At 49.4% G+C, this 26,818-nt stretch overlaps 1 protein-coding gene across 1 annotated transcript in view; it reads left to right on the top strand.

Moving 5' to 3' along the window:
- Positions 1 to 19,688: 19,688 nt before the first annotated feature.
- Positions 19,689 to 26,818, top strand: part of Tmprss4 (transmembrane protease, serine 4) — a 33,812-nt gene continuing 26,682 nt past the window's right edge. The window contains exon 1 of the mRNA XM_005378227.1: positions 19,689 to 19,938. Coding sequence (XP_005378284.1) covers positions 19,906 to 19,938 — 33 coding nt within the window. The 5' untranslated portion in view covers positions 19,689 to 19,905. The remainder of the gene's footprint in view (positions 19,939 to 26,818) is intronic.

Genomic DNA, 26,818 nt, shown 5'->3' on the forward strand with positions numbered 1-26,818 from the left:
GCATGGCAGTCACTCTGACCAGCCCTCCCAGATGCCTCCTTTTCTCTTAATACAGTCCTGAAAAACCACTCCTGGGGACTGTGCGCCCCCTGGTGGTTGAAATGGCTCCTTCCCCAAGAACTGAAGATAACAGGCAGGACCCAGCATCCCTGGACCTGCTGCAGAGGTCCTAGGCCCCTCCCAACCTCACCACTCCCACCACCCTGTCAGCATGTTCATGGGGTCTTATTCCCTTGGAAGCATGCTAAAGAGCGTGTCATTTCTTGGCCTGGATGGGGTTATGAGGACTCATGTCATTCGTGGTCCCAAAGACCCCACCCTAGGCCCTATTCCCCAGGGTTGGTGATTCCCAGACCTGCCTCCAGGATCTTATAGAAGAAAAGCAAAGGCAATCCCCACCTCCTGTGTCTCTTGCATGACATCGGTGCTTGTGACTTCCAAGACAGTCTGGAGTCTCTAAGTAGGGACCTCAAGTCCCAGGGCCTCCAAGCCCCTGGACAAATGTCAAGGGAGACTGAGCTGCAGACACCCAATCCTGCAGGGAGTCAGCATAGCAAAGTCATGTCTGCTTAAGGACCTGCCAAGGACTCTGTTCCAATGGTCTCGCTCACTGTGTCACACATTGCCGTCGTCACCCCAGCCCACCACCTCCAGTTGGGCACAGAGCTTTGTGCTTTGTTAGAGCTGGACAATGCCGCATTCATGCTCGAAGGTGATGCCTTTCACAGGCCATGCCTTCTGCAGGTGTCTCCCGCTCTCCGTGACACACACCTAGTCATTTCCCTGTCTCCCCTGGGTTCTGAAGAAATTTGTGTCTGAAACCCCCACTCTAAACAATTCCTTCATCACCTCCTTCCCACACCATTTCACGACTGCCTACAAAGTACCACTTAATAAGGTCCTCTTCTAGGAAGTCTTCTTTGTCATTTATTTATTTAATACGTAATTATGTACTACTGTTTTGCCCATGAGGCACGTAGTGATGAGAGCAGCGGCCCAGACTTCTGCTGGAGAGGACAAAGAGGCCAGCCTGCTCTTTTTATGGGTATTATGTGCCGTCAGGGGTAAGCACAGAGGTTCTGCAAGCACAGCAAGCAGCCTAGATTTGAGGGTTACGGGGGGCGCTCCCCTGGGGTGGAGGCAGTGCTGTGGCTGTGCTCCTGTAGAGTGGCTGCAGAGTTTCCAGCATCCAGGTGCAGGGCTGGCGTGGGTGGACGCTGTCCGACCAGGTGCTGCGGAACAGCGGGGCGGGGGCTTTGCAAAGGGTTGGTGTGCTGAAGGGTTCCGCCTGGGGCTGGGCAGGAGAAGGTGACAGCAAAGCCAGGAAGAGGCTGACGGAAGAGTCTGAAAGGTCGGGAAGGGAAGGAAGAGCAAGTGCAAAGAAAGGGAGTGGCAAGCCAGTGGGCTGGAGAGTGTGACAGGAGAACGTGCATTGGACACCGAGTTTCACCATGTCAAGAGACGATTTTTGTGAAATTAAGCGCAGACAGCTTAAAAATGGAAAATTACATTCACCTTCAGTTCATCCAAGCCTGTAATTTGATACCTGGCCCCAGGGACAGGATAACCACAGGCAGGGGATTCAACTATTGACCCTATGTCCTAGTTGCCAAAGGTCAACTAATTAGGAGAGTTGGTTGGCTGCCCTACCTAATTAGAGCAAATTTTGTAATTGTGGGAAAAAAACCGTCTCAGGTACCTGCGGCTGGTCAGCCTGCTATAGGGACTGTGCTGTTGAAGCAAAGGGAGTCACCCCTGACACACTTTGACTGCGCCTCACCTCTGGAGTCTATTCTGTGTGCCATCCCCCTCCTGGGTGATAAGTGAAGCACTGCCCCCTTTTCAGAGTCTGCCCCTCCTTCTGTGGCAGTTTCCCTCCTCTCACTCTGATCTCAGGGTCAGTATTCAGCCCAGGGCCTGGATATGGGGAAGGAGCGAGAGCCAGAAGTGGACCCGGGCAGAGGGAAGTGCAAGTGTGTGCAGCTGGGCAGCAATGGCATGGGCACACAGAAAATGATGGTGCTCAGGAGGTTGTTCAGGATGCGTGGGTGAAAGGCACATGGCTCAGAATAGCGACCAACTAGAAACTCACCTGTAAGAACATGAGAAAACTCAGAGCTTGAGAAACTTGAGGTAAGTGCCTCTCCCTTAAAGTAGGGACAGCTCAGATGAGGAGCTGAGAGCCCAGTGCCTGGCTGGGTGCCATGTGATGCACCCCTGACTCTAGGGCTGGGTCACCAAGTATGTCCTGCCTACCAGCCAGACTGTTCTAGGATGGGACAAAGAGCTTAGGCCCCGGTACCTGGGGAAGAAATGGGAGGTCCTCTGCAGAAGGTGAGCCAACACTTTCGGAGCCTCTCCCACTTCCTGGCACCCAGAGAGAGCACAGCTCTTGAGACGTTGGTGGGAATGGGAGGGAAGCAGGAGCGAGGTTAGCAAAGGACAGGATGGGCAAGTTACAAATGGACAGCCTGTGGCTGAGCCGGCTGAGGCCTCTCCCTAGGCCATGGCCTTATCTGGAGAGGAGCCTCCCTGCTCCTCCTTACTCAGGCTTGCCCAGGCTGGTATCTCTGGCACAGCCTCAGTCAAAATCACCAGGAACTTGTAAGCACCTATTTGGTCCAGTGCACAGATGTATAGGAACCAGGGTGGACCACCAAAAATATTCAGGACACTCTGGGAGGCTGAGGCAAGGGGACCACACATTCAAGGCCAAATTCGACAACTTAGTGACTTCATGAGACACTGTCTCCAAAACAAGGGCTGAGGATGAAACTCAGTGTGAAGGCCCTTGGTTGAATCTCCAGTACTAAGGGAAAATCCCGTGAGACCTAGCTACCCCACGGAGAAGAGGGAGCCAGGAAAAAGCATAGTGCTTCTTGTTCACCAGCAGAGTCATCTCCTTGCATGGAACTGATATGAGAAGGGAGAAGACAAGGCCAGGAGTGTAAAGAAAGCCGCTGCCTGGGCAGCCTGGGATGCACTAAGTGAGCCTCTGTCTGGGAGGGGGAAGGCACTTGGCCCACAGGCCTGCTGGGCCCTGGTGCTGCCCCTTACTTGGGCAGTGAGCTGCCTTTTAAACCCCAGCCCAAAGTGGCTTAAAGGTTAACACACGTGAAAGAACGTCTCCAGCTGCAATGCACTGAGCAGATGACGGTCACCAGTGCCCAGCACAAGCCGGGGGCTGGGGGCTCCAATGCCTTGGAGCAATATGGTGAGACTTTGGATGCCCTGGAAATCTCTGTCTCACAGGGCCCTCCAGTGTGACTCACCTCTGGCTCTTTCCTGACCTGGAAAAGCACCCTAGATTTCCTAAACCCTGCCCCACTTGGGACCCCGATGACACACTGCAGTGCTGTTAGCTACCCCCAGATCTGGACAGGAGACAAGGCTCTCAGCGCTGCAGGAGAAAATTAAGTGTCATGAAACCCACCCTAGGCAGCAGGACCTGGTAGGGACCTTACAATCAACTTCAGCTCTCTCTGCAGTAAGGAAAGTAAATGCTGAATAAAGCTAAGCACTTATGGGCAGGGAAGAATTTGATTAGCATCTTATGTCCCGGCCCTGAGCTTGGGTGCCTGCTGGGAGCCAGTGGAGGCTGTACAACCTGGTAGATAAACCTGTAGACCCACCAAAGTAGAACAAGGAGAGCTTGGGTGTAGGGCTGGGTGGGGCGCTAGAGGCAGCCAGGCTCTACCTGAGCCCAGGCCCTCAGCCAACAACCCAATTCCCACACTCTAGGACTCTCTCAAACCACATCCACTACCATGCTTTTCATCCCAAGATGGCCCCTCTCCCTGCTGGCCTATGTGGAGTCTCCATCCAGAGCCCAGGCAAGCCTGCATCTCACCACCACCCTTATGAACAGAGTTGATGGGGAAGACAGAGTCTTTCTCCACCAGCGGAGCCCCAGGCCCGTTTCCAAGCTCTGAGTGTGGATACCCTCTTCCACCTCCTGCTCAGCCCTCTTACAATCAACTCTTGGTGCTAATGAAAGAGCTGGATGATACCAAAATAAGACCTCTTGACCTTGGAAGGTATGAGTCAGGATTCTGCTGCAGTTCTATTTTGCTTCAGCCAATGTTGTAACCACTTTTGCTCACATCCTTGGGAAGCATTCACAGTAAAAACCCAGACGTGACTGTCCTGTTCCCCTGGGGAGGCTGTTCTTGGCTGCCTTTCCTTCCAGGCTTAGTGTCGTGCAGGCCTCTGAGTCTCTGGGAGAAGGAGGAAGGAGAAAGCTCCTACTGGCCATCTGGAACCGCTTCTCTGAGCTGGAGTTTGTAGGGAGCAGGTTTTCCTCTCTGAATCTCTAGCTGTTCCCTTCCCCTTCCCTTCCTCTCCTTCCCTTCCTCTCCTTCCCTTCCTGTCATTCTAGGTCCCCTGGAAGGCTGACTCCAATCTGGCTTCCCCGTCTCCCTTCAGCCAGCCCTGAAGGCAGACATCCATCCTCCCACCACCTCCCCTCCTTATGGCTCCCAGGCAGACACCTATTCTGGTTCCTTCTCTTTTCCTTTTATTGACCTAAGAGCAAGAGGCAGAGAACATACCTGTTCCTTCAGCCCTGTGTTCTCCCATCACAGTGGCCGTAGGACTGGGCAGGGGAGGCCCTGGGCCATCCGAGCTGCCTGGAGCACAGCTTCTGCCAAGTCCTCTGCTCTAGTACCTGCTCCCAGCCCTGCTTGTCCATAGATGGGACTTGTTGCACCACCGCCTCAGAAACAGACACATGCCACCCACTGTGGGGATGACTGAGTGTTACGGACAAGCCAGGGCTGAAAGCTCAGCATCCCCTTCGATCCTGCCTCCTGCAAGAAGGAAGGTGCATAGGAAACTAGGCTTTGGCCTCAGAGAGACTCCACTTCAAACCCAGCTCTGAGCCCATCTTCCTGCCTATAAAATGTGGGAACACATGCTCACTTCATGAGACTGCTGAAGACTGGATAATTTACACACATGAAGCATTTGGCATGTGCCCACCCCATAAGTGGCATTTTTGCTGTTATGCGAGTGGACTGTGTCTTCAGTAGTAAATTATTGCAGAGATTAGTTGGCAAGTCCCCACATCATGTTATCTTCTTGGCATCACTGTTCCAGGGAAGTCGAGTCAGTGAATGGGTAAGCAGAGGAACACACGATCAGATAGAGGGAAGTGGGAGGGGGCGGGGGAATGCTTCCTGAGCTCTGGGGAAGCCCCAAGGTTAGCACCACCCCTGCAGGGGCCGCCCTTTGATGTGCAGAGCCCTCCAGTGGCCCTGCTCCCCAGGCCTTCCTCTGACCTGGGCTGGTGGACACTAACTCACTGAGATCTATGAAGTCCAATTTGCAGCCTGGAACCACCCTTTGCTGACACTTGCCTTGTGTAGATGTGGAAATGTAAGAGATTCCTGAGCCTTTGTATCTTCTACCTCTATGAGTTAACTTCAAAAAATCAGCTCTCTGTGCTCAAGGGGTTCCCGCTGCTGCAGGGAGTTCCCCGGCAGTTGATGTGTAAGTAACAACACCACTCCATGTACATGGCATGACCCCACCCACAGCCTCAGTCCCAGTTTATCCTGACTCAGTCTGCTCCTCTGATTTGGAAGGTCCTGAGCTCCCACCAAATGGACTTCCAATTTTATTCCATCCAAAAAGAAAAGCAGGTCAAGCGAGGTACCCCAGAGCTGATACATTACGTCAGGCATCCTGGATAGCTCACGGGGCTGCTGATTGCATGTCAGCCCAGCTCCTCTTCAAGTGCTGCCTACGGTCACTTAAGCAAAGGTGACAGTTACTACCTAGCCACATCGCACAGCCCAGCTATGGACTGTCACCAATGGAGACAGGCCATGCACTCAGGCTCTACTCTTGATTTGCAATTGGGAGCCACATATATGAACAGGAAAGGACATGGGCCTCTCCATCCAAGCTGACCTCTCTCCAGCCCTGTGGCTGCCTCTTAGTTTATGCTTCTTCATCCACTTGCTTTGTTTCATTTTGTGTGTACATGTGCATGCTCACTTTAATTTTTTTTTTCTTTTTTGGGGGAGGTACCAGGAATTGAACTCAGGACCTTGTACTTGCCAGGCAGGCGCTTATGCCACTGAGCTATATCCCTGGCCCTCTTCTCTATGTCTTAATTCCACTCTTCTTTTTGTTTCTTCCAGCTAGTCATTTTCTACATATGTTTCTAGTCTCCCTTTCTGTCCCCTTTTCTCCTTTTCTGTCTCTTTCTCTCTCTCATCCCCAATCTGTGTATTTTTATTTCCTCTTAATTCTGAAGCTTTTTGCCTATCTGTATCACTCTTTCTTCTCTTCCAAAGAAAAATTTTGAATGGAGAATAAAATTGCCACCAAGCATGTATTGATTTCATACACCTCGCTCCCCGAATCCTCCCAGAGGTTCAAGTTGGTAATTCCAGTTGTCAGCCTCAGAGTCATCACTGATATTAAGTGTTGGCCTCCTCCAGGCTAAGCCCCAGGTACACTCTCAGTCCAGAACATCTTGCAGCAAAGACAGCCCGACTCAGAAAGGACCAGGTCAGGCCAGAATGGATACTTCTGTTCTAAACCCCACTGGAGCCCTTCTGCTTGGTGAAGAGCCTGTCCCTGACCAACCTTAGTAGCTATGTAGCACCCACACTCCACCCTGCCCCACCCCTCTTCCTCTGCCTTTCACTTTGTTTATCTCAGCTCTGATGATGACAGCAAAGACACTCCCTAACCAATCAGGTTCCAATGGCTTTGGCCTGGAGCGTGGAAGATAAATAGCTTGATCATATTCAAGATGGCTCAGAGGAGAAGGCAGACACAGGGGCCCCACTCTTAGGGTGTTTCTCAGAAATGAAATATAGGAAGAGGTCAGGGTGTGACGCTGGGGCATAGCACCAGTGGCCTAGCTAGAATCAGGAGGTCCTCACAGAAGACAGCATTACTGCCCCTTTACTCCCTTTGTCTCCTTCAAGAGCTGCCATCACCACCACTGTCCAGGCCCTGCCCTAAATTGCTGTTGAACCTTAGAAGCTGAGGGAACAGGCAGCCACTCAGGGTTCTTCCTGGCATGTCTGGCCAACCTGTTCGTCTTCCTCCCCAAACCCCTCCTCACTTCTATTTACCATCTTGGTAAATAAAATGGTGCTACAGTTTGCCTGGTCATCGAAACAGAAAAACTACCGTGAACCCTTCCCCCTTGTTTGCCAAATCTAGTCAAGTTACCAAGTCCAACTCATCTGTGAATTTTTCTCTGCTGTCTTGGTTCCCCTAACCAGGTGGGATCTCTTCTTCTCTCACCTAGACTTCTAGACTTCTGCACTGGTCCCTGCTACTTAACTCCAGTGTCTCTTGCTCCATATGGTGCCAGGTGCTCTTTCAAAACAAACAAAACAGAAACAAATATGTCATCCTCCTGCTTACACAACTGCTACAGGTTCCTCAGCGCCTAGCGCTATGGGTCCCAAACTTCTTTAATCCCTGTCAATTGAAAAACAAAATTAACACACATCTCCGATATATGTGCATTTTTAAATTATGTTCACATGCGTTATCACTAGCCAATATCTGGAGGCATGATAAACCTTTATGCAAGTACAGTATTACTGCTATCAAGAGCTGAAACTCTGTATTATATTTGGTAATGGGGAATTTGGGGGCAAACTTCTATCGCTACGAGTTTTAATCTAAGATGAGTGGGTAATGAAGACCCCATTCTGAGTGAAGAGCAGCCTTTGTTCATAGCTGGGCTACTGACCTCTTGATTCTGGTATCTTTTCAGAAATTTTGCTAAGTGCATTATCTATTGTGTGAGTATTAACTCACTTGAATCTAGATAAGATCACTGATAAATCCACTTTGCTGACCAGTATAAATTCGTCACCATACAGTGAAAGTGAATAAAGAGTCGAGGATCCCTCTGACGCCCTGTCATGGAACTCTTGTGCCTCCCCTTTCTCAGAGTCTGCTTGCAACAGGGGAGCCTCCGACATGAGGACGATGCCCACAACCCAGGGTCAACCATCACATTAAACATTAGAGGAGCTTAAATCCTTTCTTTGTCTTTGGTTAAGAAATAGACATAAGCAGAAGTTTTAATATTTTTCTCCCATCCCAATGCATCATCCTGCATAATCCGTAGATTCAAAAACCGTAGTTTGGAGCCTTCTGGTCTACATGAAAGGTCCGTGTTCAAAGTCTTTGGTTGTGTTCAAGTCTTTTAAAAAAAACTATCTTTTGTGAGAGTCTCTTTATTAAGGCCATGCATTACTCATCTTCCCAATGCACAGGAGGGGCTGGGGATTTAGCTCAGCGGCACAGCACCTGCCTGGCAAGCGCAAGGTTGTGAGTTCAATTCCTGGTACCGGAAAAAAACCAATTTTAGCACAGAGTCAGTAAGTATGTATGGAATTAAATGCTGTTTCCCCAAACACACACAGCTTCCTATCTGGGCTGAGGATGCTCTCCTCCCCGCTGTGCCTCCAGTTGCCCACCTGACAAGGTCCTATTCATCCTCATAAGCTCAGTTCAAATGTTACCTCCTCAGCCAGCTGCCCTGAACTTTCCACCTCTGTTTGCCCTCATATTAGCAATTACCAGTGTGTCACAATACAATGTCTGTGTCAAGTCACCTCCCCACCCTGCTGGAGAGTCTGCAGGCAGGGAAGGGGCCCTAGTCATCTTCGTGTCCTCGGTGGCTGGCACATCGGGGGTGCTAGGTACATGCCTGATGAGTGAGAGACTGTGCCAGACACCGGGATGACATCGAGGGATATCTGGGCCTGAGGACTTTGGGTTCAAGAACTTTCATTCTGGCCTTGAACCCAGTGCTCTGCAGGCAGCCTAGATAATGGGCAGGGAGAGGGTGAGGGAGAAGGAAGGTGGTCAGAGAGGTGTCCGGAGTAGCTCTGTGTGTCAAATCTCACGCAGGTGCCTTGCTGAGGGCCTTTAAGGTTGGAGATGAGTCTTTTTGGAAAAACAGGGACCCTGGGATGGGAGAATGGGCTTCTGCCACTGTGTATGCATTCCTGGCAACTCCACCAGTGCCAAGTGGCATCCAGGTGCCAGCCAGCAACCTCTCCCCAAGCATCACTCTATAGCCAAAAGCACTCAGTCAAGCATAGGCACAAGCATTATCAGTAAATTATCATCCACAGGATGTGCCAGGGCCTGGACCTAGACTACCTAAAAGCATTCTCTCTTCCAAAGGGCTCAACCCCACCAACTCACCCATTAATGGCCCACCACTGAGTCCATCACCCGTATAGAAAACTGAGTCATTGCCATTCCTGCCACAGCCAGTTCTTTCGACTCTGCCTCAGCGATATGTCTACACTCCAGCAGCCTAGTGTCCTTCACCAAGCTTAGGCTTTGGTCTGCCTGCCGAGCACAGGCTGTGTGTTGCCCCAGCTTCCTCAGTCCCCTCATCTGTAAAATGAGAACATCAAGAACTCATTTGCAAGGTTATTAGGATAGCATCAGACATCTCATGTAGAGGATGGAGCTTAGGTTACAACTGAGTAGAATGAGAGTAAATAATATTTCCCCTCTTCCCTGTGGGCCACGCTTACCTCAGACCTTCTCCCTCTTTCCCCTGAACTATCACAACTGTCTCTTATCTGGCCTCTCTACCTTGCCCTTACATTACTGAATTATCTTCCTCTCTGGTAGGAACCGTGTCTTAAATTTAAGCAACCAACATTTAAGCACCTTTCGTGTGCCAGGCACTATGCTGATGCACAGGCCAGAAAATAAAGAAGGTCTCTCCCAGGGGGCCAAGCACAGGGCTCCACAAATACTTGAGACTGGTCTAGCTGCATGGCTGTTATGGTCTGAACGTGTCCCCCACTTTAAGTATGTGTCCCCACATTAAGTGTATGCTGGGAACAACCGAGGAATAAAACTTTGTTGGGAAGTGGGGCTTAAAGAGAGGTAAGTAGGCCACAAGGTCAGAGTGAACGAACTAACGTCATTACTGAGGGACTGGATTTGTTGTTGGGAAAGTGGGTTCCTTATAAGAGGACCTTTGCCTACAAAGAGGGTATTCACCACCACCACCCCGCTCACCATGGAATGACATACCAAAAAGACTCTCATCAGGTACATGCTGGCCCTTCAGTCTTGCACCTGTCAGCCTCCAGAAGCCAAAACATTTATGCTCATTATAACAACCAGTCTCAAGCCTTCGAATACAGCAGCACAAAACGGACTAAGTCACTAGACAGGGACTTGGACGGAACCCATGTTCTTTCCAATTCACACTCCCCTTTCCACTCACTGCACACCTGCTCTCCACGCGCATCTCCAGCCCCTTCAGCACAGCACAAGAAGCAGAGAGGCCCAGAGTAAAAAGGCTGTCTGGGGACAGAGACAGAAACAATAAACCGGCAAGGTTTATGACCTGACATCTGCAAACATCTGGTTAAATGGTTCTGGCAGAGAGACTGTGCTTAGGGCTGCTTCCCAGCTCTCTGTCTTTTCCTATAGGTGGCAGACTGAGCAAGATCAGATCCTCTTCCAAGAGGGTGTCTTCACACAAAGGTAGAAAACACGGCATCTTCATGCTATGAACCCCCCACAGAATAAACCCACGCCCAGCTTCCACTGATCAAGCTTGCATTTGAAGGCCAAGAGCTGGATTCAGAATAAACCTTTCTCCGCAGCCAGAGGCTACCCCCATCCCCAGTGGATGGGTTCGAGCTATGTCATCTCTTCCCTCCCCTCACACCAGCACACTCATCCACACAGACAGGGTACAGTCCTGATGTAGCTGGGACAGCAGAAGTTACACTAAGTAAAGACCCGAGGCAAATAGGATTAGACAGGTGGATCTGCTGCAATAAGCATAATCTAGACCAAGGATTGAAAGCCTTGTCCACACAGACCATGCACCCCCAGAATTTGGTTGTTCTGTATGTACAAGTGTTGAGAAAGAAATGGACACAGCAACATGAGGAAAGGGAAACAAAGAGAAGAGTAAGACACAACCCCTTCAGGGATACTGCATTCATTTCCAAGGGCTATGGGAGCAAAGCACCACAACTGGAGGGCCTAAAACAACAGAAATGTGTCGTCTCACAGTTCCGGAGGTCAGAAATCTGACACCAAGGCAACAGCAGGGTGGGTCTGTCTTACTCTACTTTGTGTTGCTATTACAGAATGCCTGAAACTGGGTATGTCAGTCCACTTTCTATCACTGTGACAAAATGCCTGAGATAACCAATTTAAAGGAAGATTTGCTTCGGTTCATGGTTTCAGAAGTTGCAGTTCATGGTTGGTTGACCCTACTGCTTTGAGCTTGTGGTGAAGGAATACCTCATGGCAGAAAATTGTAACCAGGCAAAGCTGCTTGCTTCATGGTGACCAGGACGCAAGGAAAGAGAAAGAGGAGAGGCTGGTGTCCTAAGATCCCTTCCAGGGCACACTTCCTCAGGACCGGAAGACCTCCTGTTAGGCTCCACCTCTTAAAGGCTCCAGCACCTCCCGGATAGTGCCACAAATCAGGGAGTAAGCCTTTCATTCATCCATCTTAGGGAGACGCTTATCCAAACCAAAGCCCTGGGTATTCTTTATGAAGGAAAGAAATGTTTTTCTCAAGTCCAACAGCATGGTGCCAACATGCATCATAACATGGCAAAAAGGCAAACAAATATACACAAGAGGTAGTGAGAGGATGGGGGTCAGCCCCCATTCATATCCTTTGATCAGGAATTCACTCCCACAACTTTTAAACATTCCTGCAATATCAATACCAGTACATTCATGAGCCTCTCAGCACTATTACACTGGAGATTAGGTGTCCATCACATGAACTTTGGATAGCAGCGGGTTTCCTTGCCTCTTCCAGCTGCTGATAGCCACTGCGCTCCCTGGTATTTGGCAGCATGACTTCAGTCTCTGCGTCTGTCTCCACATGGTCATCTTTGCTATGCATTTCTATGTACTCTTCTCTCACGTGTGTCTCAAGCTTCTGTGTCCTTCCTCCTTGTCTTATAGGGAAACCAGCTGTATTGGATGAAAGATTCATCCTATTCCAGTTGGTCCTAATCTTAACTAATACTAAGTATCTGCAGTGCCCTTGTTTCCTGATAAGACCACATTATGAAGTTCTGCACAGACATGAATTTTTAGGGTCCACTACGCAACCCAGCACATGCATCTACACTCTAGCAGAAGGATATACGCTAAATTGCCAATAAAGGGCAGAATAAAATACTGCACGAAGGGGCTCTGGCCTAGGTCAGTTTTAGGTGGATGATTTGGCAGCTATGGAACCCTGGACAAGTCACTCAACTTCTCCCAAGCCTCAGTCCTCTCTTGGACTACACAGAGTTGGTTTGGGAGTCAAATGAAGAAAGGTGGTTTGTTACTGGAATGCACAGTGCAGAGACCACAAGGTGTTCTTTCACCAGCAGGTGCACTTTCTCCCTCTGCACCGCCAGATATAACAATAAATCCTTGCTGCCTTTTTTCCCAATCCAAGACTTCAAGAGCATATTCCTGAGAGGTGTCTCGCACTAACGATTCATTAGCTTCTTGGATGGCACTGGAAGTTACCTTAATCTTGTCCTCCAATGTTGCCAAAGTACCTCTGCAGAAAGACAAAGCTCAATCATTGTGTGATTCAGGACTTCCCAAAAGCAGCCAATAGTAGTAGGGTCAGAGGGATCTAGTGTGTTGTCTTGTTAGGTCCCTGTCTGGAACACCCTCTCCCCTGGTTAGCACCCAGCCAGCCTCAGACAGAAATGGAACTGCAGACTGATACCCAAAGAGATGCAGGAAAAGCAAATCGCCCCTACAGAGCTCAGGGCTGACCTCTGTGCTGAATGAGCCACACACAACCGAACCAAAAGGCTCCAAGCAGGTGTGAGAGTCCAAAAGGGCTGCAGCCCACTCTCCACACAGCGCAGTCCCACCCAGAGTGGGGGATGGGCCCCATCTGGACCTTCTCGATGTTCCCAAGTCACAGGTCTGAGTGAAGGTAGCTCCTTACCTGACAGTGCTCTGGGCAGTGAGCCAAGACCTAACACAGCATCCTCCCCTCTTTCTTCATCCCAGTGAGGATATGTCATATTGCACAACCCCACACTGTGGTAAGATATTCAGCTATTAACCATGCAGGTAACTAAAGCCGAAGAAAGAGGGTCCTGCCCGTGCTCACACAGTTGGCGGGATTTACAACTTAAATAAAAGCATGAGCTTTTGATGAAACAACAGAGAATTAATGATGGATATAGAATATATGGTAGTACCACATAATAATTTAAAAGTCCATCTTGACAAGAATGATTCATTTAAACTTTAACTGAAATAATAATAATTTTTACTTCATCAATTGTGTGTGTGTATGTGTGTGTCATGGTTTATATCTAGATGTCCCCTCAAAGCCTCATGCACTCAGAGGTAGGGTTTTGGGGAGGTGATTGGTTCATGAGGGTTTGACACTCATCAGTTTATAGCTAATTGTGGAGGAAGAGGGTCCCTGGAGAGGTAGCCTGGTGGTCTGTCTCCCCGCTCCATCTTTTGATCACTCGCTGCCTCCTGCTGCCCTGCCACAAGCTGTTTCTCCTCTGTCATGCGCCTCAGTCATGCTTCCCTGCTTTGGAGCCAGCTTACTATGGACTGAAACTTCTACAAACTGTGAGCCAAAACACAATTTTTTTCTTTAGAGTTGTGGGTGTCAGGCATTTGTCCCAATGACAAACAAATAACTAAGATTCTGTGTGTGTGTGTGTGTGTGTGTGTGTGTGTATGTGTGTGTGTGTGTGTGTGTGTGCCAGGTACCACTATAAGCAATTTAGTTATCACAGCAGTCCTATTATCATCCCCATTTTACAGATGAGGAAAATGAGACAGAGCTATTGAATAATGTGCCCAAAGTGAGATAGTTAACAGGTGAGAGAGCAGTGATACCTTAGATTTAAGGTGTGCATGAGGGTCATTCCACATATATGTTTTTTATTATTGGATCATAAGAAAATAAATGTAATATAGTAAGTTTATATTTTTTGATTTCTAGCCATATTCTTTTTAAAAAAATTCTCAAACTACCATTTATCATCTCAACTCTGGAGCATAGTTGTGATTAAAGTAGAATCTCCCAGTGACATTGCCCTTCCTATGTCTTTTATGCATGTAGTTTCCAGGGGTAAAATTAAGAGTATTCTTGAGAGACAAATGAAAAGAAAGAGGCTGGGGTTGGGCTGTAGCTCAGTGCAGTAGAATGCTTGCCTAGCATGCATGAGACCCTAGGTTCAATACCTACCACCATCATGAGAGACAGAGAGAGAGAGAGACAGAGACAGACAGAGACAGAAAGAAAGAGAGAAAGAGAGACAGAGATTGCATTCAGAAATTATCTGAAATTTGTTCATCACATAAATTGGGGAAAGAAATGAAGTCTTTCACTAAGACTGCTAGCCTGTTACACAGCAAGGTGGAAACCATCCTCTGGGACTCAGGCAGGCCCACACAAGGGTCTAGTACTCCAGGGTGGCCTCTCAGAGGTTGCTGGAGTGTTGCCAAGGCCATTGGAGACCCTCTCCACCTGTGCCTGATGCAGTGGAAAAATGCCTGGGAACCCAACTGTACATAGACCCAGATCTCGACCCTGTCTGTGCCTTGATTTCCTCCTTTGAGAAACAGAGGTAACCGCAGCACCCACATCCCAGGTGGCTGGGAGGACAAGATGAATCAATACGACATCTTTACACAAGCCTTAGAGCCTGCCCCATGGGAACACATAACATGTGAGCTGCTGTTGACTGTTTGCAGTGTATTTGAAGGGAATGTGCCATCATTCCATCAAGCTCACGCCTATCTCCCCCATCTTCATCCTCAGCCTTAAGTCTTGCATGTGTGGAGGGGACTTTGCTTACCTGGCAGGGGCTATGAGAAGAAGGTCAGTGCCTGGCCACGAAAGTGACTGAGGATCAGCCAGGATTTGGCACTCTCAGTGTCCTCCATTCTGCTTTGGTGTGCAGGCTTGAGATTCCGTTTGACAGCCTCTGGGCCTAAATTATGTCTTGGGAGAAGAGCCTCTCGGCAGTGAGAATCTTCTCCTGAAACTGGGGAGCTGACAGCTACACATGCACTCCCTCACAGGGAGTGGAGCACTGCTTGCTGTCCCCATGGGACAGGCACTATATTCTGCACACTGCTCTCCGTAGCTGCTCAGCATGGGAGATCCTGGCACTGTCAGCTCCTGCCCACCCCGCTGCACCTCTGTCTACCTAATCCTTTGAATCAAAGTGCCTGTCTCTGAACTGGATCTCAAGTTACTGTACCTGGGATCAGAGAAGGGAACCACAGGCTCTGTTGGCTGGAAGGATTCCTATGGGTTCGTCTATGTTAAGCTTCCACTCTGAATTCAGCTCCAAAAATGACAGCCTGTACCTGCTCCTGAGCGTGGGAAGAGATCTGGAGCAGTGTTCTCAAGCTTTAAGGGGCATGTGCCTCCTTGCCTAGAGATCTTGTCATGCAGATTCCAATTGTGGATTGTGGGGGAGCCTAGATTCTGCATTTCTAACAAGCTCCCAGGTGACAGGTCTTGGACAAATCTTGAGCAGGAGGACCTACAAGGCTTGCTGGGCCAGAAAAGGGGTGCAGGGGAAGTGCAGTACAAGCACAGACTGAAGGCAGAAGCTTTTTCATTTTCTCCAGCAAGTGTCTAACCACATTGTCTGATAGCATCATAGAAAATACCTATTGAGTGGATGGACGGATGGGTAGACTGGTGGAGAGATGGATGGATAGACAGGCACATCTGGATGGGAAGGTGGATGGCTTCTAATATTAAGATTAAACTGGTCATGGTGGGTACACATCAGTAATCCCAGCCTCCTGGGAACCTGAGGCAGAAGAATCATGAATTCAAGGCCAGCCTGAGCTACTTAGCAAGTTAGAGACCAGCCAAACTTGTTATGGATCACAAGATTCTATCTCAAAAACAAACATCAAATGCATAATCTGAAACAGCTGGCAGTTATTATACAGTCCTGTAAATCACATGTCTGAATAAAAACATCCTAAGGTAAAAATCAAGGCAAAGGGAAGCAAGGAAAGCAGAGAAGGAGGAAAGGAAGGGGAGCACAGAAAACATGAAAACTTAGGATGATTTATGGGTGTTCCCCATTGTAGAGGACCACCTAAGCGACTTGCCTTGAAAGAGGAGCAATTGCCTCCATTTTGGCCGAGCCTGACCCTATTTCCACGTATTGATATGTACTGAGCTGGCTAGGACGTTTCCTTATCCCGTCAATTGGCTTTAAGCAATGCATACTGGTCTAGCCAAGGTGCTGATGGTAATCTTTGGAGATGGCAGGCGTATTTCCCTGACCCCCTGTTGCTTGCTCCAGTGAGCCAGGATGAGGCGGGATGTGTGAGTCAGTGCTCCACGCTGTCGGCTGGCTGGGATGGAGCCTTGGGAATAGAGGCTATGATTTCCTGGGGCTTCAAAGATTACATATTAGAGCTGCAGCACCGACCCCAAAACATTAGATACTATCTTACTTGTGTTATGTGGATTACTCTTTCTGCATATCCTTCTCTCTGCATTTGGCAGAGGTGATTTCGGGCCTCCTACCTAGCCCAGCTCATGGCATTCACATATTTCCCACCACTCTCACCGTCACTCATCCTCAAGCCACTCCCTTCTTCACGAATAAATAAAACCTGGGTTTGACCTTGGGTCGAGGCCTTTGTTCCAGATAGCCATCATCATGGCCGGATTTAGGACCCCTTGGCTCCCCATAATACAAATATGCTTTAGTGTCTTTATTCTCACCATGGATTGCACTGGAAGTGGTAGATTGGAATTAACACACTAGAATTCCAATAACTTTTCATAGGATTACAAATACAAACTTCCTGGGCCTTGAGGAGGACTGGGAAGGGCTCTCTATACCCCATCTCCTCCAGTAGACTATGAGGTATGTGTAGTCAGGGTCCATGCCTTTTCTTGCCTAACCCCCAGCACTTAGCACAAAAGTGGGTGCTATCATGAGCTCAGTAAACACACATTTTCAAAAATGACTAGGAATAACAGCTCCACTCACAAAATCTCTTTTAGGTGCCAGACCCGTCACACAGATTAGCTCTTTTAACTTTCATAACAATTTACCGGGTCATTACTTTTATTATTTACTTTATAAATGAGAAATATGGAGCTCAGAAGGATGAAGTAAAATGTCCACAGTCACATAAATAATTAGTAGTTGAGATTAGAACACAGGACTTCAGGCTACCAGAACCCATACTCTCACCAAGGGCAATTCAGGTTATGTGAATGAGGCCTGAAGCTTACATATTTTGAGGAGCCTTCCTACAAAAAATATACCAAAAACTTCTGCAAAAGTTACAATAACATACAACTGTGAGGATATACTTCTGGGACCTTCCCTAAGGCCATGCAAATGTGGGGCTCTGAAAGTTGAGATTCATAACTCTGCACTGACCTTGACAATTTGCCGGCAGCAGAAGAAAGCAAAAGGAAAAGCTGCTGGAAAAAGAGATGAAGAGATAAAAAGGAGTCAAAGGAAAGAAGAAGAAATGAGGCGAGCAACGAGCTGGAGGTGGACCACACATTTGGAGCTAGAGCAAGGCCAGCCCCAAGAACATGGAGCACCAGAGGCGAGCCATGTAAACAAGCTAAGACCAGAGCAAGGCCAGTGCAGCAGGTGTCTGGCCTTGGTGTTCTTCCCTGTTTACTGTAGCACAGATAGCTCTAAAAATGTTTTCACTTTCCGTATTCTCAGCAAAACAGAGACCTTGCACTTTTGACTCCATTGTGCGCTCCTCCACCCGTTTTTTTTACTGTACATAAATCATGATACAGATTGCGCTGGGTTGTCATTGCCTCTCCATCATAGTGGACAGGTCCCACCCGGTCTCAGCTTTCCTTTTAGTATGTGTCTAGTTTTTTCTTAATCTCCTGTCACCTCCTCTCAGGACTCCACTAGCTACGCGGGTCGCAACAGAGGAAGAAAAAACGGGGTAGAGTGAGTAAAATAGAGAGAGAAGCAGTGCAGGTTAGGGATGAGGGAGCTGAAGTTTCCTGGGGGCAAATGAGGCTTCTGGTCAGGCTGCTCGCCCCTGGCACCTGAGAGAAGCTGGCCTCTGCTCTCTTTCCTCACAGCCCCTCTACCTGTCATCTTACAGCCCCTTTCCCTGGGTTTCCCAGCAGCCTGCCCAGCCTGCCCACATGCTTGCTTCCCAGGTCTCTCCACAGGTTCCCACATTCAACTGGGGTCTGAGGCCAGAGCTGAGGGGGAGGACAGCTGAGAATCATCCTTCCAATCACCCCCACCCAGCAGCCATCCTGCCCAGGCAGCTGCCTGTTTCCTGATCCACCTGAGCACCAGGTGAGGAAATGGAAATCTATAGGCCAGATGTTTATTCTGGCACCTAGAGGAACTAAAGTAAGGGAAAGCCTGACCCAGAGTGGCTCACTGGCCTCTCCCCGCCCCACTGGTGAAGTCACCCTTTAAAGGGAGGGGCTTCTTGGAGCCTGTGCTCTGAAGTCATCTGTTCTGACCTCACAGGCTCCCAGCACTGCCCCACACTTGCAACCATAATGCCCACGGCCCTGGGGGAAGAGCTGGGGCCACGTATGATCATGAGGCTTCCAGTCCACCTCAGATCGAGCCTGAAGCCACCTGGCCTTGGTTCACTGAGATCAGGCCGCCATCAATTACATCCACAAGGAATTCTTCTTCCTCCTCAGACACTGCTGGGGTCTGTTACGGGCCATGCCATCCTGGACTAGACACCCAGGCTGCCAGTGAAAGGAAACCAAGACCTCAATCCCAACTCTGCAAGCAACCTCTTCATCTCCGTGAGGTATGGCTTCCTCAGCTAAGTGGAAGCAAATATTCGTCACAGAGTTATTGTGAGAATTAAAGAGCTGACATGCAGAAGCACATTACCAACAGATGGGCTGACACACATGTCTAACCTAGGCTGGTCTCCTGGGAGAGGCAGGGGTGAAAAATGAGAGATCTGGATTTGCTCAGAATCAGACATTAGCGTACTATGTGACCTTGGGCTTTGCCTCTCTAAAGTTCAGTTTCACCACCCAGGGAATGGAGGAATGGCAGTGGACAAGTACGCTATGGTCTTGTGATTTCCAGGTTTCATCTTGCACATCTCTTGGTTGGGGCACCTCCAGCGATCAGGAGGTAGTGGGACATGAATCAGAAGTAAGTTTATAGAGGAGAGGCCTTGGGCTCTAGCACAACAGCAACAGTATTTTCAAAAACTGTAACAAGCAATGAGACCTTGGAGGAGATGCTGGCTGGTATACTGTGCATTAGTCCTGTCCTGGACAGCTTGGCTTCTGGAGTCCAGGGAGGCGGGTAAAGTGCCCTTAAGGGAAGAAATCCTCTCCTTCTCCATGAATTTTCTAATTCTGTTACTCCACATATGGCAACAGTCCCATTCTGTGAAGTGGCAAATTCTGCCGTCCCAACCCCAGACTCCTCCAATTTTCTGCATCCTCAAACAAAAGCACCCACACAATGAGAAGTCACGCAACCAGGAGAGAGTCCTCTGTCAACGCCCAGCTGGGTGGGAGCTGTTCAGGAACACGTTTGTAACAATTTAGGCGTGTCACCTGTTCCGAGGAGGCCAAAGGGCTTATGAATGACTCCAGGTGTTGTTCCCGCCCCTAAGATAGGTGTCAGGTTACAAGATACATAATCATTCCAGTTTGACAACTTCACTTGTAGGACTGTTTTAATGACCAGCCCCACAGTCCCCACATCACTCCTGGAATACAGCGGCAGGGCGGCCAGCTTGCTGAGGAGAGAAGATGCTGGCTGTGAGGGACCGAGGCTGGCCCCGCACTTAGGCATCCAGCCAGTGCTGCCCTACTAGCCAGGGCGGCCCGTCCCTGGAGGCCCTCCTCTGGCCTTTGGTTGCCGATCTCAGCTCCAGGCTATGGGAAAACTGGACTGCCACAGAACCACCATGGTGAGTGTGGAGACCCCAGCTGCTAAGGCTAGGGGAGGGGGTACTCTTCAAGGAGGAGGCCCTTCAAGTAAGCCGAGGGGCTGTCTGTTCAGAATTCAGTTAACTGCCCGAACACCCAGCCCCTGTCATGTCTGGCCTCCTCTCTCCCTTCATCGCCCACCGAAGAATCCGGCCACAGAAGCCAGGGCTGTCCCTTCTGATGATTCCCTCCAAAATGCTGCCTGTTTGTTGTTTGCACAGGTCTCCTGGTCTCTTGGCTAGAGGTTGGCATTATTGTTTCAAGGCAGGGACTGCTTGGATGTTTGCTACTCACTAGGGAAAATGATTCCTCTTCTTTTTAAAGAAAACTGCAGAGATCTCCAAAATGACCTATGGTGTTTGTGGAGATCTCCTACTGGATCATTTTTTATTCTTTCCTCTCTCGTTCTCCTCCTCTGAATACCTAGAACATCTTTGCTCTTTCAGGGCACAGAGAATCAACTCCACCTTTCAAGCAGGACAAGTGAGGTCCAGGGAGGGGAAGAAAGAATAGCTGGGTCTGAGGTGGGACCGGAATCTTTATCCTCCCTCCTTGGCTGAGTTTCAACACTTGCCCAAAACAAAACAGAAAGGAAGGGAAGCAAGGAGTAGAGGTGGAAGGGAAAGAAGGAGCGGCTGGGGGCAAAGGGTGTGAACTGCTGGCCCTCACGTGACCCTCTTCTGACCCTCTGCCCATGACTTCCCAGACCCTGTAATAAAAAAAGGTCTGGCAAGGGCAGATCGAGGGAGGGGCTTTCTGCTTTCTTCTGGAACAGCCTGGACCAGAGCACCAGCTGCTCTGGGGCACGGGGTGAGGAGAGAAGTGCCAGCCAGAGCCGTTACTGGGTCTTTTCTGAGGGAGCAGCCGACAAAGGGACAGTTTTTGGGACAGATTACAGGAGCAAAAACCCTAGAATCAAACACTACAAGGCCAGCTGTGCTACCCTGAGACTTTAATCTTTCTGAGACTCAGTTTCTCCTCGTGTACAGCGAAGGCATAACGTGAATCCGTGACAATCCCCAGGCACACACAGGGTGAGCGGAGGTGCTGAGTGGGCAATATATGTGAAGTCTGTGTAAACCAGGAAACTCTGTACAAGTGAAAGACCTTGTGACTATAGAGGAATCCACTCCAGGAAATAACAGCCTCGTGTCACATCTAACCCTGACCCTTTGTCACCCGGTGTAGGGGCTGGGTGTTGCAGTATAAGAGAGAAAGCATGAGGAGGGGTCAGGCATGGAGCCCCAAAAGCAAGGCAGCAGCCTGGCAATCTTGGGAAGAGGATTGAGGGAGCTTCTGGCCCCAAGCTAGCCACTAATCCACCTGTGTCTAATAGCCCTGTGCATCCCGCTAACAAGGCCAGGATACCCAAGGCTCCCAGCCCTAGGGAAAGGACGGGGTAACTCAGGGCCAAGCTCCGTCTGCCTGCCCCTCCCCTCCCTGCCTCCTCCCCTACCTGCGGGCCCCTCCCTGGGAGAGTCCGAGCCCTGCCTGGAGCTGCCTCCTAACAATCATTCTTGAACCTATTCCACTGGGTCTGCCCAAGGAGGGCTGGAGCTGTGAATGGGACCTGAGCAGAAGTCAGGGCCCAGCGTCTAGTCCTAAGGGGAAGGTGGTCTATCATATTTACTCTGCAGCTGGTGCCTGGAGAGAAAACAGGTACCAATGACTGCCATCCTGGCCTTAACTCATGTCTGCCCAGAAGGCCCCAAACATGACAGAGACTCCGCAGAGTGTGAACATCTCAGTAAAACAAGAGTGTTGACCTCAGAGGTCAATCCCCACCCTTCTAGCTGCCCTGGAGGGAGCCTTCCCCACTGCCTCTTCCTTTCCTTGCTTGCTGGTGTAGACCGGGGATTTGCTTGGGCTTCGCTGGGGTTTAAGGAATGCGGCAAGTCAGTGAGCCAGGCTGCCAGCAGTGGCGGGCTGGGAGGGTCCCCCTCAGATGAAGGTAGAGAGCCCAGGAGCCCACAGCCCTATTGGCACCATCATGGGCTCTGAGGGGAAAGTTGAGAGTGGAGCAATGGAAAGGCCCAAGCCCTGCCTGCTCTCCTCCTCCCTCTCTCTCTGACTTCAGGAACCTGATATCATCATGACCCAAAAAAAGCGCCAGCCCCAAGTCCCCATTTATTTAATCAGTACCTGCCATTGGCAAGCTCTTGAAGGGGAAGGGAGGGTCTAGGTCAGTGGTGGCGAACCTATAGTACAGGAGCCACAGTGGGGTGTTATCACTGAAACAGCTAAAAGATTCGCCATCACTCGTCTCGATTTTACCCTGGATATGCTCAAAACAGAGTATGACAGACAGAATCCAGAAGCAACCACAGGGACCTTCAGTGCTGAAAAGGCAGATTCTCTCCAGGGTGGTTAAGAAGTTGTTCCACAAGAGAAAAATCCCTACACTGGACCTTGAAGGATGAGCCAGCTCTCTCCAAGCAGAGAAGGCAGGAAGGGTGTTCCAGACAGGATCACAGGACAGAGTGGCAGTGTGAGGACAAGGGGCAGCCTGCTATATGGAACAAAATACCCAGAGAGCAGAGAGGCCACAGGCTGAGGGCTGGTCCCCTTGTGGTGATCACACAAGCCCCTTCCTCAAGCCCAAGTTCAGGGCCCCCACTGTGCCCCGGAGCTCAGCAGCACCCTGCTGGAGAAAGACCTCAGCAGCTACCATGCTGCATCACCCCCAGAATGTGACTGAGGCCATCTCCCCACCAGGGAGGACAGCAGGAGCCCCGTTCTGTTCACTCACTACACAGAAGTGTATCATGCCTGTCTGTGCCAGGCACTGAAGATACACACATGGATAAAGAAAACCCACCTGGGTACGGCTCTCCGGGGTCCAGGGGCTAGAGAGGTGGCAGGTAGGGAAAGGTAGACACTCACTTATCACACAGTGCAGATTTAACCAGCCACTGAGGTGTGTGCTAGGATACACGATAGGGAGCACAGGACTAGCCTTGCGGGAGTCAGAGAGCGCTGAATTGGATGTGAGCTGGTGGGGGTGCTGCATGTGGGAGAGGAGGTGGAGATTTACAGGGGAGAAATGAGAAAAGCTCGGCACAAACAGAGCTCAAGCCTAGGACAGCAGGAGTCAAATGCTTCCAGGCCTGAAAAATCAGATTTCTCTGATATTGCTTCTACTTGCAGCCTTCAGCCTTGCTCAGATGAAAACATCTGCTCTAATCAAACACTTCAAGTTCCGAGTGATTCCCCAAGCCGTGAGTTCCTCAAACCTAAAATGCCACATCTTATAAATCTTTTGCCACCAGACTTTGAGCTTCTTGGGGACAGGTCTATGTCTTTTAGCTCCAAATATAGCACAGGCCTAGCAAGGATGAGGCATTTGGTAACTGTGTGTGAATGAGTGAATAAATGAATGAATGACAAATGATTCAAAACTGAATCCTCTTGAATTAGGTTCTGATCTACATGACACCGAAAGCAAGATGCACCAAGTCCAATCAGAAAGCACGCCCAACCCTATCAGAACTGTGACCAAGCTGTTTTCATACCAGAAATCAGAGGCAGAGAGTTAGTGAAGGACAGGACTAAGCCTGCCTTGAAAGCCCAGAGACAGGAAGGAGAGTTGAGCAGAGCCACTGGGCCAGTCCCCTGTGACAGGTCGAGCTCTACCGCTGAGCCTGCCACTCTGGTTAAGCATCACGACCGCAGCAAGAAAGTTGCTAAACAAGGCTCAAAGCTGCTTCCCTAGCTCTTGCTCCCAGCTTCCTGCCCTAATCCTCATGCAACCAGAGACTCCCATACACAGCAGTTGAAAGAAGCACTAGGGGAAGAGGGACTGACGGCCCCTGTACCAGGGTGGCAGCACTTCTGTCATAAGGTAACCAGCACATCAGATTTTGCCCACTGGTAGGGATGAGCTGATCACCAGGGGTGTTTTGGGCACTTTTGCAATCTCAATTTTTTTTCATCGTAGGCTAGCACTTGTTCATTCATTCATCATGGAGCCCTGAGCAGCCACCATAGAGTAGATACTGGCAAAACATTGTAAGATTCAGAGATGAAGATGCAAAAGCAGCCTCAGTTTTGATCTTCAGAGACAGAGCAGGGGCAGGTAAAACAGCTTCCTGCAACCCAGGCAGAGCAGAGCACTCATTCATTAATGGATATTAAAAACAGGGTGCAACTCTAGCTGAGATCAGCCATCTTGCCTTCATCCCACTGCTGCCCCAACAGCTGGGACCACACCACGATCACATCTCCCATCCCCAGAGAGGCTGCTGGGAGGACCTCTCCCGAGGAGCAGCTGTTTGTAGTCTTACAGAGAATAATCACAACAGCAGCCCAGTCTCGCCTTCAGCCTAATGCAGCAAGAATAGTACTTTGTGGTTTAAGAAGCCCCAGAGTCTCCCTTTGAGTAAGAGAGACACCAACTCCCTAAGATGCTGACATCTTCATTCTACAGATGAGGAAACGGAGGCACAAAGACGTTAAGTGACTCCAAATGGTCCACTCAGCCTACAAGAGTCAGAGCTGGACTCCAAACTCTGGGATTCCCTCCCTCCAGTCCAAGATGTAGACCCAGAAGACTGAACCTGAAGTTGCCTGAGCAACCTCAGAGCCAGGGCGTCCCATTTCCCTGTCTCGAAGTTGATAAATCTTCCAGCAAATTGTGCTCGGGTGAAGCTGGTGCACCTGCCAAGGCAGAGGGAAGACAAGGTGCTTTCTACAAGGATCTACTAAAGGAAACACAGACAGACAATAAGAAAACTGTGGGCATAGTGAAACTTAGGCTTTCAAGAAAATTATAGCAAAGTTTTAGACCTAGGGCTGCTCAGGGAAAACATCTAAATTGCCATGAGATAGAAACTGATTTGCAGAAAGAAATTCTTGAATGAATCAAGACTAGCCTTATCTAGCAGAGGACAGATGGTCCAAGCTAATGGTAAGCTCTTTTGAGAGCTTTGTCCTCCTTCCTTTGTCCACTCCTTCATTGTCCCCATCTCTCAGGCCTGGAGGGGACTCCCCAAAGCCCAAGGGTACTAGAGGCTGGTTCTAGGCCTGCTCTGCCTACTGCCAAAATGTCCTTCACAGTGAAGCTTCTACACATGTGCCTTCCTAGGAAGCTCTGGTCTATCCTGATCTCATGGCAATTTAGATGTTTTCCCTGAGCAGCCCTAGCTCTACAACTTCGCTATAATTTTCTTGAAAGTCTAAGTTTAACAATCTTCCCCCGACCTGAAGAAAGGACCTCCTGTTACTCCCCTATTCATCCTCAGAATCCTTTCCTGCCTCTTCCTTGAGATGGTTTAAAGGACCAGGTTCGCCCTTGCCCTTCTGTCGGTCTTTGCTTTTCTGGTCTGCATCCTTTGCCCTCTCTTCAGAGAGTGTTCACAAAGGTCGCATGACATCACTTCAGGGTCCCCTAAATGTCCTGGCCACTCTCTTGAAACGCACTTAGTCCACAGCTTACCCTCCTGCTGTCAGGCCTCTTGGCCTATGAAACCACCAAAATAGCTACTATCTATTTAGCCCCTGTCACATACATGCCAGACTCTCTCTGAAACTCTTTCCCATTAATAATGAAGAATGTTTGAGTATCTACTATGTCAAGCACTTACCAGGTTCTATTGTAATATTGTTATTAATTATTAAGAGAAATAATATAATATCTGCTCCATGGAGATAAGATCACTGCCTCTTGTCCACTGCTTTGTCTCCAGGCTACCCCAACAGTCTCTCACTCAATGAATAAAGCACAGTTATTGTTGCAGCTAATAGTTACTGCACTCCTACTCTGTGTCAAGCAATGTGCTATTTGGTACTCATTAGGGGGAAAGACAGTAAAAGTCTCTCTCTCTCTCTCTCTCTCTCTCTCTCTCATGAAATGAAGATTCTCAGTGGTTAGCAACTCACCTAAAACCTCAGGCCAGTGAGCGACAGCAGCAGGATTCAGACCCAGGGGGCAGAATTCTGGGGCCTGTTCTCTCTCCACTGTCAAACACCCCCAAAGATCCTAGCAAACAGCGTTCCAGTGAGGAAAAACCCCATGAACCATTTGCAGTTACGTGAGTGGGCAGGAAAGTGGGAAAGGAACTTCAGGTTATGCAATCTCAAAGTAATAATGCAAAGAAGTCCTGGGAACATCAGAGAAGCACTATTTATAGCTCATGAGTTCAGAGTTCCCAGGAGAGCAATCTAGAGTAATCGAGACCTCTGCTAGCAGACTGGCTGCAGCAGTCAAACCAGGTGGTTATCACTGAAGCATCTAGCCCACTCCCGCCCTCAGATGCAACCCCAGAGCTAACCCTCCTGAACACTGAGTGGAGTTCTGCTTCCCAGCCTCCAGGGTAATTGGAGCAGATGGCACCATCCACTTATTAAACTCTGTTTCAAGCACCAAGCCAAGAATATCAGGTGCACACTCTTATTTAATCTCCACCACTGACTTTTTAAAGCAGATTGTATTCTCCCCATTTTACAGATGAATAACTGAGACTCAGAAAAATTTACAAACTTACAAAAGACTGATAACATGACTGAGAAAGGCAGAGCTGGATTCAGGTCAGTGTGTCTGCTCAAGAGGAGAAGGCAAAGAGGATGATCCCCTTCTGACCCCCAAATGAAGCTACAGGGATTAGAGGACTGTGACCCCACCCACTCCAGCACTGCCTCCACCTCCCAGTGCTGAGGGGGTTGGAGTGCTCCACCCAAAACCCAAGGGTGCTGAGACCCATCAAAGCACAAAGACTAAGCAAGGGGGACCACATACAAGCCTGGGAGACCAGGAGAGGACCAGAGGGGGTTCAGGTAGGCTTGAAAAGGCACACTTGTACCAAGATGTGGAGTCTTACACAATCACTGCTCACTAGGGCCATCTCACAGGGTCAGATTTATCAC

Source organism: Chinchilla lanigera, unplaced genomic scaffold (genome assembly GCF_000276665.1).
Source record: "Chinchilla lanigera isolate Chin_1 unplaced genomic scaffold, ChiLan1.0 scaffold00011, whole genome shotgun sequence".
NCBI classification, from domain to species: domain Eukaryota; kingdom Metazoa; phylum Chordata; class Mammalia; order Rodentia; family Chinchillidae; genus Chinchilla; species Chinchilla lanigera.